This window comes from Zosterops lateralis (assembly GCF_965231275.1).
Source record: "Zosterops lateralis genome assembly, chromosome: 2".
In the NCBI taxonomy this organism is placed as follows: domain Eukaryota; kingdom Metazoa; phylum Chordata; class Aves; order Passeriformes; family Zosteropidae; genus Zosterops; species Zosterops lateralis.
The window spans coordinates 14,145,110-14,159,800 of record NC_139763.1 but is presented as its reverse complement, the minus strand read 5'-3'; the positions used below and the strand labels follow the sequence as shown (position 1 = coordinate 14,159,800).

The window sequence follows — 14,691 nt, the reverse complement described above, 5'->3', positions numbered from 1 at the left end:
GCGACCGAGGGTCCTTTACAGGGCTGCCCTATGGCGCGCCTGACTCGTGGCCGCCCCTCAGCGGGGCCGACGGCGGCCCCCCGGAGCTGATCGCGGTGTTTCCCCGAGCTCGGTGCCCGCCCCCGGGCCGGCCGGGGCCGCGCTGCGGGCCGGAGGCGGCGGGGCGGCAGCGGCGGGGCCGAGAGGAGCCGGCGGTCAGGCGGCCGCGCGGGACTCCTCACTTCCTACTCGGGCAAGATGGCGGGGGACGAGGCGGGAGTGACTCTGGGGCAGCCGCACCTCAGCCGGCAGGATCTCGGCACCTTGGTGAGCGCCGCCCGCGGGGCGCTCAGGAGCGAGATCGGGCTCCGGGGGCTCGGCGGGGGCACCCCGGGAGCGGAGGGGTCGGGCGGGCTGCTGCGGGCGGATGGGTGCGGGGTGCAGTCCGAGGAGCTCCGAGCCTTCTGCTGGGCCCCACCGCGGCCGATGCGGTCCGAGGGGCGCGGGGGGTGGCGGCGCCTCGGGGAGCCCAGGGCAGCTCGCTGGGGGCAGCGGGACGCGGGCCCAGGGCAGAGCGGCGGCGCAGGGAGCAGGTCCTGCCGGCCCTGGCGGTGGGTGTGGGGCCCGGGCGAGGCGCTTGGCCTCCCGATGGGTGCGAGGCTCTGCGGGCCCGTGTCCCCTTTAGCGGGCGCGGCTGAAGCTTTTATCACTCGCTGGTGGGTGCAGTTTTCCTCGTGTAAGGTTTGCCCTGTTCTGTGGTATTAAAGTCTCTTCCCTTTCCGAAGCAGAACCATAAATTTAAGCTATGTTTCTCCAGCAAGCTCGAGGGCTTGGCTACCAGCCCTGTCCTGGTTGGTTTGACAAGAAAATTTTCTGGGCTATTAACAACTACCATGAAGTACCAGTTCTACCACCACTGCAACTACCACTGCAACCACTTGCAGTGATCTCCTGCTGTGGCAGCCTTTGCCTATTAAATATCTCTCCTGGGCTGCCTCACCACATCTATATGCTAGTCTAAGTGTGTATGTAATGTAAATTTCAAATTCAAGTGTGTTACAATGTACAGAGTCAAAAATCCTGTTGCTGTGTCCCCGGTGTTTAAACTGGAAGAGCTGATTTGTCTTTAATAATGTTCGAGGTCTCTCGGGCTTGAGCACGGGAATCCCCTTGTGTTATGAATAGTGTCAGTTATTACAGATAGTTTTTTTACTTCCTGCCATTGTTGACCATGGCATTTCCTAGTTGGAAAAGGCACAGATACAGACTAGCTGGAACGTGAACAGGAATTATCTTTAAGGCCTGTTTTGCCGGTCCTTGAGTGCTTACAGCTGAGTGGAGCTTCTTGCTGAGCAATAGCCTTACACCAGTCTTGAGGAGAAAACTCCATGTGTGCACGATTGTGTGCCCCAGGAAGAATTCCCTTGGTGGCAGGAATTGCATCACGCTGAAATTCTGGTCGCCCGGCCGCATGGTGCCATCTGCAGGTCACGTTCCCATCGCTGGGAAGGCATTTTAAGTTCGATGTACGAGAAATATAAATTTAATTGTGTGTCTTAGGTGTTCAAAACTTGCTCTATATTGAAGATGAACATTTTGTTCATGTCATACTTGAGAACAGAACGAGTGAGCTTACGTTTTCACACAGATGTGATTGATCATTTTGTCCCGCAGTGAGGACTCTTCTGGCATCAGGAATCTTTGCTTGAACTGAGTGGCTCATCCATGTGGATTCAGTGCAGGATGGATATTAGCTTTACAGAGGAACATTTCAGTGGATTTCAACACTTGTCTATTATTAGGACAAACAGCTTTAAAGAAACCTCTACAACGCTTTCAGAATTGTTTCTTTATCTATATAGAGTGTGTTTGTGAGGTTTTGTTTTGCCACTGGCTACCAATAAGTTCACACAACAGACTATTTAGAACAGCAGAATTTTTATCTGGTACCTAAAGCACTAATAAGAGTATCTGAGGAAAAAAAAAAAGCCATTAAAAAGGATAAAAATCCGTGGTGCTAATGAAACCTCTACCCACTGACTCAGAAGTATTGGTTGTAATTACGTGTTGGCTGTAATGGAACCTTACACCAATTAAACATCTGTTTATTGACAAAGCTTTGTTTTTTAGAATATTAGTGCATTCATCATGTAGACTGTTGAAAATGACTGTTACCTGTTGTGTGTGATTTAGGTTCAGGGCTAGGTAAGGACTTGAGGTGTTTTGTTAGAAGCTTCTTTTGAGGTTTCTTGTTTTGTTTACTCCCATCTTTAGCACTTTGCAGCCAGGACTGATTTACAGCCAAGGTTTTGAATTGTAGCCTGGACTGATTCACAAGCAGGACTTGGTTCACTTTTGGTCATGTTTCACACACTTAGAAGACTGGAATGCACATAATCTAACTGGATTTTGCTGAACAGAACTATCAGTTAATTTCGAAGTTTCTATATTTTTAACTTTCTAAATATTTATAATACAAGAAGAATAAATTCTAAAATCTCCCTTATACAGGATGTTACCAAGTTGACGCCTCTCTCACCAGAAGTCATCAGCAGACAAGCAACAATTAATATAGGTAAAAAAAAAACTTAGAAAAAGGAGGGGTGCATTAAGGTGGCTCTTTTTGGCACTTGTGCAGTAGCAGAAGGTGCCTGTGTGGTAACTTCCAAGAAATTTGCACAGAAATAGTTATGTGGTAGTTTTAGGGACTTGTCAAGGCCTTTTTATTTGAAAAACACTTATTTTACTTCGGGAACACATCTGAATGGCGTGGGGAATAGCTGCTAAAGCAAAATTTGTTTTACCTTGAAAGAAAGCATTGAAATGAGTTTCATTAAAATGCAAAGATCTGTCCATTTGGAGCACAATTTCTGGTCTTGTTGGTTTAAACAAAAATTATTACAAATTCCTTAGGTAGTTACATATATAAGTCCATATGGACTTACTGTCTGTGGAGAATTTGGGTAATTGTGTTTTGATTGTAGTGGAACATTGCACAAAATTAAACTGTGGTTTGTTGACAAACGTTTCCTTTAAAACACAGGTACAATTGGTCATGTAGCCCATGGAAAGTCAACAGTAGTCAAAGCTATATCTGGAGTTCATACTGTCAGGTTTAAAAATGAACTGGAAAGAAATATCACAATCAAGCTGGGTTATGCTAATGCAAAGGTGAGTCATTGACTGGTAAATGCAGCAGCTATGCTGCTAATATGTTTCAGGGTGAATGTAAGCTTACAGATCACTAACCCTTCAAGAATTAAACCTTTTTTCAATTTTAAAAACCCACAGATTTACAAGCTGGATGACCCAAGCTGCTCTCGACCGGAGTGTTACCGATCCTGTGGAAGCAGCACCCCAGATGAGTTCCCTACAGATATTCCTGGCACCAAAGGGAACTTTAAACTAGTCAGGTAACTGCTTTAAATGACTGGAATAAATTGCATTCACTTCCCTTTGTAGGAAAACAGGATTGGGCTGTGAGCTGAATGTAGTCTGCCAGAACTACACGTTCTTAGATGGGGCACCCCTGAGCTGAGGCACTGTGGTACAGCACATCTGTGTCTGCTACTTACAGGACTTTGAAGTGAAATATGCTGCTAAAGTGAAATATTTCTGCTATTAATAATAAGTACATCAGTACATTCTGCTATTAACAATAAGTACATTTTAAACCAGACAACTTGAGAACTAATGTGGACCTCACAAACACGTTTAAAATCCCTTTTGTAAGGGTGATCTTTGTTAAACTTTCTTCCTAAGGGCAGAGTTTTCAAATATTTTTAAATAAATATCTGAAAGCCTGATGCTTAGTGTGAGATCAAGTCTCTCAGTGAAGGACAAATGTTCTTTACTTGATTTCTGATAAAGCACAGCACAGTCTTCATGCAGTAGCTACATGGTTCTGCATAATGATTGCTCAAATGAGAGTAGTCATGAAGACTGTTGTACAAGATTCCTATTTTGTGATTATAATAAAATACAGGTGGGGCTGTAACCATGTGTCTTTCCATTTCTCAAATTCCCAGCAGAGCACTTGTACTAAGAACTTCTGTTGGAGTATGACAGGCAGGCAGCCATTGTGAAACAGATGGTTAAAAGCTTTACATTCTTTATCCTGCTGGTTATTTGTTTGTAGTAGATTTCTAACATCATCAGCGCAGCACCAAATTAGTCCCTTGCTTTTTGGTGGCCTCCACTAAGAACAAGGATTCTTCACTGGGTAGGTTCAGGAAAGAATACAGTGAATCAGCTGTCTTGGTCTGCACAATAAAATCATAAGATTAGAAATATAACACCATGTCTGTAGACAAATTTAGTCTGTAGACAAAAAATCACGTCTGTGGACAAATTTGTCTGTAAACAAATAAGTGCAGATATAACCATGGAATAAAGATACATAATTTCCTAAAATTGAAGAATGGGAGATGCCTTTTAAAAGAGAGAATAGAAATCCTATGTGGTGTGTTGGGGTTTGGGTTGGTGGTGGTGGGTTGGGTTGAGTCTGGGCTTTTATCCTGGTGCATTTAACTCTAATTTACAAGTAAATTGGTGAAATATTAAAGAGGTGCATAATGTGGGTATGTGGTATTAAGTCTTCAAACTCAGAGAAAGTATTCAGTAGCTGTTGAGTAGTGTTTGTGTTCTTTTAGAACTTTCTTGAAAATACTATTTTAAGGATACTTTTAACTTCTGTCTCTGCCTTATCACTGATACAAATCAGTCAGAGGAGTTGTTGATAATGGGCTTTTGGGTTTCTCTTTCACCCTCTCCTACCACAGGCATGTCTCTTTTGTGGATTGTCCTGGCCACGACATTTTGATGGCTACCATGTTGAACGGTGCAGCAGTAATGGATGCAGCTTTACTGTTGATAGGTAACAATTGCTACCCAAAAGCAGAGCTCCATTCTCTAGTAGCATGAAGCAACTGTATATGGGCTTTAAAATCTCCTGGGATGTGGTGAGCAATTTAAACAAGTGAATGCTTTTGAGATGTGTTAAAGAAAATAAAGTGCTGCTAAATTGGCAGTGTACTCTAACAAGCTGGCTTGTTTTAAACACAGCTATCCATACTCACTAGTCTGGTAGTGGCCCCATTGATAGAAGATAGGTAATATAAAACCTTGTAGTAAAACAGTACTATAAAATTTTTATCACTTTATGGGAAGAGATTAGCTGCATTTCTCTGAAGGTTCAGTTTCCTTTAAATATGCATGTAGTCTTTGGCATACACCAGAGTTCACAAACAGTACAAACAGTAAACCCAGATAAATATAGGCCAAATTTAAGTACAGGAGATTTAATTTAATCCAGACAACTTTTGTTCTGATTTCCAAGCAACAGAAAGTGAGTAAAACTGATTTTTCTATGTCTGTAGAATATTCTGGTGTTCTGTAGTGATACACAGCAGTTATCTTGCCTTGATAGGCTATGTCAATAAAAGGAAAAAACAGCTTCAGATATTGTAATTTAAAGTCTGAGATAGATGATGAGCTATCATTTCTTCTGTCTGTTTATCTCTAGAAAGTGTGATAGACCAAACTTCAGGGAAGATTAACCACTGTAATGGCACATCAGCCAACTTTGGCTTCTTAGCTGAAGTCTAAACCATGCTGATAGCAGCTCTACTCACATACTTGATCGAATTATAACAGAGTTTGGTGATCTTGGTGTTTTTATGACTTTACTGATAAGAAAATGTTAAGATATTTCTTGAAAGGTAATTTGTCTATTATGCTACAGTCAACACTGAGATATCTGAAGAGCTAAAGGCTGGAGTAAACCAAGTTAGGTGTTGGTGTCTTTGGGTATTGTAGGTGGGTGTTCCTAGTGGGAGCAGGTAGAAGGGGGAACCTCTCTGGCAGCCTCTTCTCTGTCCTGCATTGTGTGCAGGCTGCAGCCAGCACCTCTAGGGGAGAATAGGTGCTTGGTTGCTTCATGTGTAGATTACTGAGAGACAGCTGTCCATTTTTTTTTTTTTAACGTAGTGATAGTAGATGGAAGTAGATATCCTAACTGTAGGAATTTTGTCTATCTTTATAGTTTCTATATTCCAGTCACTTCTCTTATTTCAGCTGGTAATGAGTCATGCCCTCAACCTCAGACCTCAGAACATCTGGCTGCTATAGAAATCATGAAACTGAAGCACATTTTGATTCTACAGAATAAGATTGACTTGGTGAAAGAGAGCCAGGCTAAAGAACAGTATGAACAGATTCTTGCATTTGTACAAGGTAAGTTTTCAAGAGCAGAAATCCAGTTAGTGGTGGAAATTCGGTATTGAGACATGGACATAGTGGTTTTCTGTGTGTTCACAGAAAAGCTTTTCTTAAACAATGCGGATGTACATGGTCTGTTAATGTGAATTGGACCCTGGGAGTTGTGCTTCTTGCCTGTTTCAGCCTGCATGCATACAATAGTGTTATGGCTCTGGGTCAGAGCTCTAGATGTAAAACTAACATCAATGGCTCTTATGTAGTAGCTTTCAGTGGGTTTGTGATTTCTTCCTGGAGTGCTTCTTTGGTAGAGATTTCACTGTGATTTGACTGCAGTGCAGGAGAGAAGGAAGCTGTACTTTTTAGGGACAACTTGTAGGTTTAAATACACTTTTTTTTTTAATCTGATGACAAAAGATTGCTCTTTCATCTGTCTGTGTAAATCCAGTTTGGGCAGTGTTATCCTTCTCTGTAAAGGTCTGCTCACCTTTATAGTGCTTTGAATTTTATCTTTCCCAGGAGCTTCCACTGTTTTCCCAGTTTATCTGCAGTAGGTGGGGTATGTGACAAGCTGCAGAGCTGGATTGTCACCATCAGAAGTTGCCAATGGGTCTTTTTTTCTTTTCTTCTTCTTCTGGGTTTTTTTTTTTTTTGTTTTGTTTTTGTTGTTGTTGGTTTTTTTTTTTTTTGTTTTGTTTTTTGTTTTTTGTTTTTTTGTTTTTTTGTTTTGTTTTGTTTTGTTTTGTTTTGTTTTGTTTTTGTTTTTTTTTAATTGTTGCCTTGCAGAAGCTGTTCAAAACTCTGTCAGAGTGGCTTGATGTGTACATTTGGAGATTGAAAACTGGAGTTATCACAAGAAATATAGACCTAATTAAAACTAATGGTGTCTAACAAACCTGGATTATTAAATGCATTCTTCTGTAAAATTAGGATTTTTGTAAAATAAGTATTTGTATTGCAAAGTTTGAAAAGTATAAATCATTCAATTAACAGGAAATTTTGTTGTAATGAAATCTGACTGTAAAATTAACACTGCTGTATCCAATACTGAGATACTAATCTCTCTTAAAAAGTCTTAAAAATATTTCTGATCACAATGTAGGAAGTGAATTCTCCCTTAGAGTGGAAGATTATCTTGCACACTTTCAGAATGCCTCAAAAAGTAGGTGTGGGATAAAATGTTGAAGGGAAGGATAGATGCTCTGATGTTGCTTTGGGAAATGCACATAGAACATGCCACAAAATTATTCGTATTTTTAACAAGGACAGAACACTTGGTCATACTGAGGCTCAGTGTTGAACTTGGGTTTGTTTTAGGTACAGTTGCAGAAGGAGCTCCAATAATTCCAATCTCAGCACAGCTGAAGTACAACATTGAGGTGGTTTGCGAGTACATAGTGAAGAAAATCCCGGTCCCTTTGCGAGACTTCACGTCTGAGCCAAGGCTCATTGGTAGGTGAATGCTCAGGCCTGGGTGCCTGTGCCCAAACATGATCTGAACGTGTCTACACTTAGAATAGCACATGCTGAGTGCCCTAAACAGAGGTGGGTTTAAAAGGAGTATTTAGGATGCTCTTATTTTAAAACTTGCATGTCGTCTGAGAGCTGTATTGTCTGTTCACTGTTAATTGCTGTTGATTTTTTGTGTGTATTCTGTGCATATGACAGCTCTAAAATGCAATAAAAGTGACAAATTCATCTGGATCTTAAAAACATCCCTGTAGTTGCTATGCATTTAGTTTTGATTTAACAAAATATTGGCAAACTGATTAATTTGATAATTAAGTTATTTCCATGAAAATACTTTGGGTAGCTTAGTTAAATCTTTTGTGTTAGTCTCCTGGTTATAATTATCAAAGTTTCAGTTCTTGTCCAGCATACTCTGAAATGCAGTTCCTACCAGGAATTCATTTGCTTGCCTCTTTTTTCAAAGAATCCAAGGGAGTCCTACATTGCATAAATGCATAAAAATTGACCACATTACATCAAGGTTACAGTGTTCAACTATGAGTACATTAAAACAAAGTTCTGGTATTCACAGTTAATATTGTGAATATTGAAGGGGTTTTGTAAAATGGTTGGTCACTGCTTACTTTTTCAGATGTTTTAAGTTTACTTTTTGCTATGCAGGAGAAATCTTACGAAACATTTATGTATATGAGCAGTTTAAATGGTTTTGAGAATAAAATGAACTGCCTAAACATTTGGAATAAAATATTGACTGTTCTGTTTTTGTAATATTTATAAATATATGTATCCTTTCATAAGAACAGAGAAGCAAAGTTGCTAAAAAAAAGACATTGTTAAAAAATCTGATAGTAAATATAAACCTGGTTATGATTTCTTCTTTTCAGTAATTAGATCTTTTGATGTCAACAAGCCTGGCTGTGAAGTTGATGACCTTAAGGGAGGTGTTGCTGGTGGCAGTATTCTAAAGGGTGTTTTAAAGGTAACCCTTTCTCTTTCTTGACTGAAATTGTAATGACAACGATTAGAGTTTTTCCATGCTTGCTATAAAATGTATCTATAATAATCGATTTATTAAAATTTGAATACAGTCACATGGCATTTATCCTTTCTGTCTGTTCTTCATTTTCACTTTACAGTTTTAAAATACCTGAATGAGGAGCACTGGTTTTAAATTTTTAAATATATTATTGTAGTCTTAACTTTTGCTAGTAATGATAACAGATTTAATCCCTCACAAAAATGGATGGATATTTTTGTTCTTGTCCTACCACTTCCAATTGCTGAATTACTGTGGGGAAGAGGAGAGCAAAAAACCTTCAAAAGCACCTTGGAACAAGTGTATATGAGTTCTCACAGGTCCCACTTCCCCATTTAAGTGTTCTGTATGTTTTGATTTTTTTATTTTTCTTGCTTGCCAGCAATAGACAGAATTTTAAACAATTGCTTTGCTAGGCTGGAGAGCAAACTATGTCTTTGATCATTGATACAGTTTGTACTTTCTCTGGTTTGCAGTGTATTGATGTCAATCAATTACAACTGATTGAATTAACTCAATTTTTCTCAGTGCTGAAATATTTCTAAATACGGTGTTTAAAAATTAAAATGAAATTTAATTGTTGGAATTATTGCTGATAAGGATCCTTTGCTAAAGCAGTTGTACAAATTGTATTGAAAAGGAAGTTGGTTGTTACCTTTGCTGTGAGTATTGTTCAATTTGCAGCAAATGGTGCAGCAGAAATCCTACAAGTTCCACAGTAGCCCAGAACCAAGGACTTACATAAAAGGAGATCTTGGGATATGTCAGTCTTACCTATGACTTGTCAGCTTTGTGTTCCTGTGAAATAACCAGTTAAACATTTTTTCACTTCTGTCATTAGGTGGGCCAGGAAATTGAGGTGCGGCCTGGTATTGTGTCCAAGGACAGTGAAGGCAAACTCATGTGCAAGCCAATCTTTTCCAAAATTGTGTCACTCTTTGCTGAACACAATGATCTACAGTATGCTGCTCCAGGAGGCCTGATAGGTAAGAATATTCTCTCATGAAAAGGTTAATTTCTTCATGCTGGTTTCATTCAACAATGAATGTCAGTGTAATTAACAAAAATACCATGAACAATTTTAGATAATTCATATATGTAGAGAGAGACAGGGTTGGTAGTGAAAAATGGATATTTAAGAATTAAATAATTTTCCTGAATGTGACTGGCCAATGCAGATCAGCTTGCACTGTTAATTGTACCAGTTTTAATAGCAGAATATTTCTTCATCTGTTTAGACAGAGCTCACAGTCTTGCTGACATTCTGAAAGTGCTGTCCAGGTAATAGGGAATTCCCATACATCCTCTGTGTTTTTAGATCATCTTCAAATATTTTAGCACATAAAAATGGCATCTCCCTTTCAGTTACTCCTTCTGACTTCCCTCGTTGTGTTGCAGGTGTTGGCACCAAGATCGATCCCACTCTGTGCCGGGCTGACCGCATGGTGGGCCAAGTCCTTGGTGCAGTTGGGGCACTGCCAGAAATATTTACAGAGCTGGAAATCTCCTACTTCTTGCTGAGACGCCTCTTGGGTGTGCGCACTGAAGGAGACAAGAAAGCTGCAAAGGTCCCTGCCCCTTCTTTTGCTTTTCCTCATTTCACTTTCTGTGCTAATTTTCATTAATGAATAATTTCTTTGATCATATGTAGAAATTTTGTCTCAGTGTTGATATAAGCATGTCACAAAACTTATCTGCTTGTTTAATACTGTAGAATGGCTTTCAGAGGAGTAGAAATTCATATCAGTGGTTTAAAGTAGCATAAACTATGTGTCATGTTAGGTATTTTTCTAAACATGCTCATAGGTATTTTGCCATCATCCTATTAATTTGTGCAATAATTAGTTTTACAGTGGTACTGATCTACCTCCTACTGACATGTTTTTTGTAGTTTTTTTTCATTGAAGAATTTTTTAAAGTTTTAAGTATTTTTGAAATACTCTGGTTGAAAAAAAACCTGAACTTGAGGCCCAGTACAAACTTGTATAACTTGATCTGTTTTACACAAATCAACTAAAAGATCATAATTCCCCTGTTAGCATTTAAATCTATAAACTGCTTCATGCAACAGTGAGTAAAGTATTTCAGTGCTCTCTTATCCTGTGAAATTAATTTTTTTCATATTTTTTAACGTAGGCATAATGGAAATGAGAATACACCATCCTTGTAAATAATCTATATAACACCACAGTTTGTAACAATATCTCTGTTTGCAGTTTTAATACATTATATGAAATCATCAGTATAGTTTATAGAAAATGTAGATAAATCCCAAGAAAGTACATCATACCAAGAACCTCAGACCTACATGTACAACATCTTTATGTATTTGTTCTTCTGCAGATAAAACTTTTATCTGCTGACACTGCTGCCCACAGTTTGTGTGTGTGTATTGTTAGTATTTCTCAGCTGTATCTTTTTTTTTGTGGCCAGAAGGTAACAGAAGATACTTAGTACTGTCTGTGCTATTTGTTTTTTTAGTACTAAAGCTTATGTTTCAGAGTTCTGTATGTCTGTCTTCAGGTGCAAAAATTATCGAAGAATGAAGTTCTAATGGTAAATATAGGATCCTTGTCTACTGGAGGGAGAGTCAGTGCTGTCAAGGCTGATTTGGGGAAGATTGTGCTAACTAACCCTGTATGCACAGAAGTGGGAGAAAAAATTGCTCTGAGTCGAAGAGTTGAGAAACATTGGCGGTAAGTTGGTGCAAAGTTGGTGGAATACCTGGTTGCTACATTGTTAACAAAAAAATACATGGATTGGATTTTTTACTAGAATAGGTAAGTGTATGTCTGCTTCAAAAATTCTTCTGGATTCTCCTGACACATTGGCACCGTAGTTGTGGAATGCTTCATTTCATTGCTATCCCTTTTTTAAACAAACACTATGATCAGGAGAGTGCCTCTTAGTTAACAGACAAGGAACCACTTGAGGTTTGTGTTTGTTGCCCAAACTGCCAAGCTGTAAATTGAGCTCAGTAGGGAATCTTGGCAGAGGGGTTGGGAAATTCTCATAATGTTAAGTAAAATAGCCATCTTATGCACACCTCAGTGTTTTTGTACCTGTGGAGCTACATGTGATTTCTAGTGCAACCTGGAAGTAACAGCAGGGGAATAGGGGAGGAATGTTTGAGTATTTAATGTACTATGAGCACAGAGGAATGAATAAAGTATCAACTGGATTGACCCGTTCAGATTACAAATACAAAATGTCTGACTGCACAGAAGCATCTGGAGGCTGAAAATAATGAACAGAATTGGGTGGTCATTCCTTTTATCACAGTGCCAGACTCTCTTTAGGTGATTACACATACTGTAGCTGTCACGTGTTTCATAAGACTGGATTGATAAGAACATAAGAGTATTTAGATTTGTTTGCTCTGCACAGCCCTTAGTATGAGAGTGCAGCCATTTGTACAAGGATTCTGTACTGTATGGAAAGGAACCAAGCTTTAAATATCCATGGATGCATGTTTCTTTTTCAGATGACAAGGAAATGTGGACAGGAATTTAGTGCTTGCTGTCTCAGAGCGAGATGACAAATTAGGGAAGAGGTTATTCTTTGGGGAAAAAAAAAAAAAAAAACAAAAAAAAAACAACCAAGCCAAAAGATAACATGTCTTGAACAAGAGGAAAAAAAAAAGCAGGACCCAAATTAGGTAAAGCAGAAGGAAGAGGAGAAACTATATTAGAAATTATGGTGGGTTGTTTTTTTGGGTTTTTTTTAAGCTGTAGACTGATAGCCTGGGCAAATTGTAATGTGTCTTCTGTTGCTTCTGTAGATTCCTTCCCAGTTAAAAAACTTGACCTAATATTGCCCAAAAACCCACCTCTCTCTGGATTATGAGGTGTGCAAATAGTGGCAGCCTGCTGTAAAGATAGTTATTGAAAAGTTGATTCCTATGCAGCATTAAAAAGATAAAGACAATGTACGGAAACTGAAAGTTGAGAAAAGGGAAAGAAGGCAAACTGGGAAAACCAGCATAATAAAATCTAATTGGAGTAAAGATAATATACAGTTGGTACTGTGAAAAGGAACTTGCAGCCTGAGACAATAGAGTACTGAAAATACAGAAGAAAGTTCATAAAGCAAGAATACAAAGAAGTATAGAATAAAAAGGAAATACACAGAGGCATAGAGAGAGGTAAAACAGCAAATGGGGTACACCAGTGATTCTAAGGATCAGCAAATTTAAAGATGGTCAAGTTATGACCTGTGAGTAGGGTACTAAAAAGTGGGAAGTGCTGCACGGATAAACTTCAGTTCCTTTTCTGGTGTCCCAAGACAGGCTCTACTGCTTACCAAGGTAAATTGAGATGCACGTGTGGTTTCTCACCAGAAACTGGAAAGGTTTTGAACACAGTCTTACTAATAATATGAAATACCTGCTGACTGTGGAAATTGATGTATTCTGAATTTCTTGTTACAAGCATATTTTTCTGAGGCAATAGTGGCCTATATATAAAAGGCCTTCATTTTCCTGAATATAAATAACAGCACTTACCCAAGAGCTGAGTTAGCATCACAGGCTACCTGTTCATTGAGAGTTACAGCTGTTTGTAATCTTACTGAACTTTCATTTCTCTTTGAAAGTAATGCAACACTTCAGACACAGGTGGAAGAGATCAAGCTGTGAATAGATTTCCCAGCCAACAGTAAAACATAAGTTACAATATTTTCAGATTTTCAGCTTCTGTTCAGGAGTACACCCTTAGCTGGTTACAAATGTCCTCTGTCCTTTGCCCTTTTCTGTTCTGTGTTTCCACTAAGCAGGTTTAGTTCTTGTAGTGTTTTGGGTGGGAGACAAGTGTAGAAAATTCAAAATGTGAGAACTGAAGGCATAAGAAGGACAGAAGAATGTTGATATTTCTGACTACTATTAAAAGTAATATAAACCTTTTTTTTTTTTTTTTTTTTTTTTTTTTTTTTTTTTTTTTGCAGTTTAATTGGTTGGGGTCAGATCAGAAGAGGAGTGACAATCAAGCCAACTGTTGATGATGACTGAAGAACAAAAGAGTGCTTCATTTTTAAAGATGAAGTGCCTATTTCTATTTTGGAAGGGGTGTATTTTCACAGTGGAATTGGAAGCTGTGCAAACAGTATCTTTGAGTTGTATGGCTGTCCTCATGCGTTTTATTGAATTTTACCCTCTTACTAAAATACTAGTCACTATCACCATTAAAAGTGTTAAAGAATTGGCATAGAAGTGGGTGGCATTATCCACGTTTTAGTAGAAATTAATTGTACATGTCTCATGGCATGTCTAATTTATGTTACTTTGTGTTTCAGACATATCTGTTTAATATCAGTGAAACCAGCCCCAGTGTAACACACAAACCATAAATCTGGTCTTGAAATAAAATATTGCTTATTTTCATTAATTCATACAGTTTTTCTGAGTAACAAAAGACTGCAGTGATTGTTCAAGTACAAGAATTAAAAGCAAGCAACCAAACTCTTCTTGGAAGATTAGTACCTTTTCTGCACAATTTGTTTTGTTTAGACAACTGTTACCAACAAAAATCTTTATTCCTTTGTTTCTCTGGTTCTGATTTTAGGATTCTAAAGTATTACACTTTGTAATTAGGATGGCAATATTGACTGACTTGAATTTGTCATTTCTGATATTACTACATGTTGTCTTAAATCCCCAAAGAAAAACCACAAGTAAACTGGATCTGAACTGGCAATATTGGTTTTTGCCTATTTTAGTATGGATTTATGAAAAGAATGTGATTAATTGGAATGTAACTTTGTCATCATGGAACTCTGTGGGGTGACCCAGGAGTTCTTTATACACTAGGAGTAAACTACTTCAAAATTATCTTGAGTAAATATAAAATATTGGGAAGAGGCTGTAGAAAGGAATGATTTGGGGTGGGGACAAAGTAGTGGTGGTGGAATTGTGAATAGGATGAGGAAAAAAAGGTGTAAAACCACTTTTGTTTAGCTAGTCTGAATCACATGCCTCAGGATAAAACATAATGTAA

At 38.8% G+C, this 14,691-nt stretch overlaps 1 protein-coding gene across 1 annotated transcript; it reads left to right on the top strand.

Annotated features, from left to right (window-relative positions):
- The first annotated feature begins 184 nt into the window (after nt 1-184).
- On the top strand, nt 185-14,082 carry EIF2S3 (eukaryotic translation initiation factor 2 subunit gamma). The gene is made up of 12 exons (XM_083855845.1): nt 185-306; nt 2,491-2,554; nt 3,023-3,150; nt 3,271-3,392; nt 4,761-4,855; nt 6,055-6,213; nt 7,513-7,647; nt 8,550-8,644; nt 9,543-9,687; nt 10,100-10,269; nt 11,225-11,397; nt 13,643-14,082. The coding sequence occupies exons 1-12, from the start codon at nt 238-240 to the stop codon at nt 13,704-13,706; spliced, it is 1,419 nt and encodes a 472-aa protein (XP_083711971.1). The 5' UTR covers nt 185-237; the 3' UTR covers nt 13,707-14,082.
- The last annotated feature ends 609 nt before the right edge of the window (nt 14,083-14,691 follow it).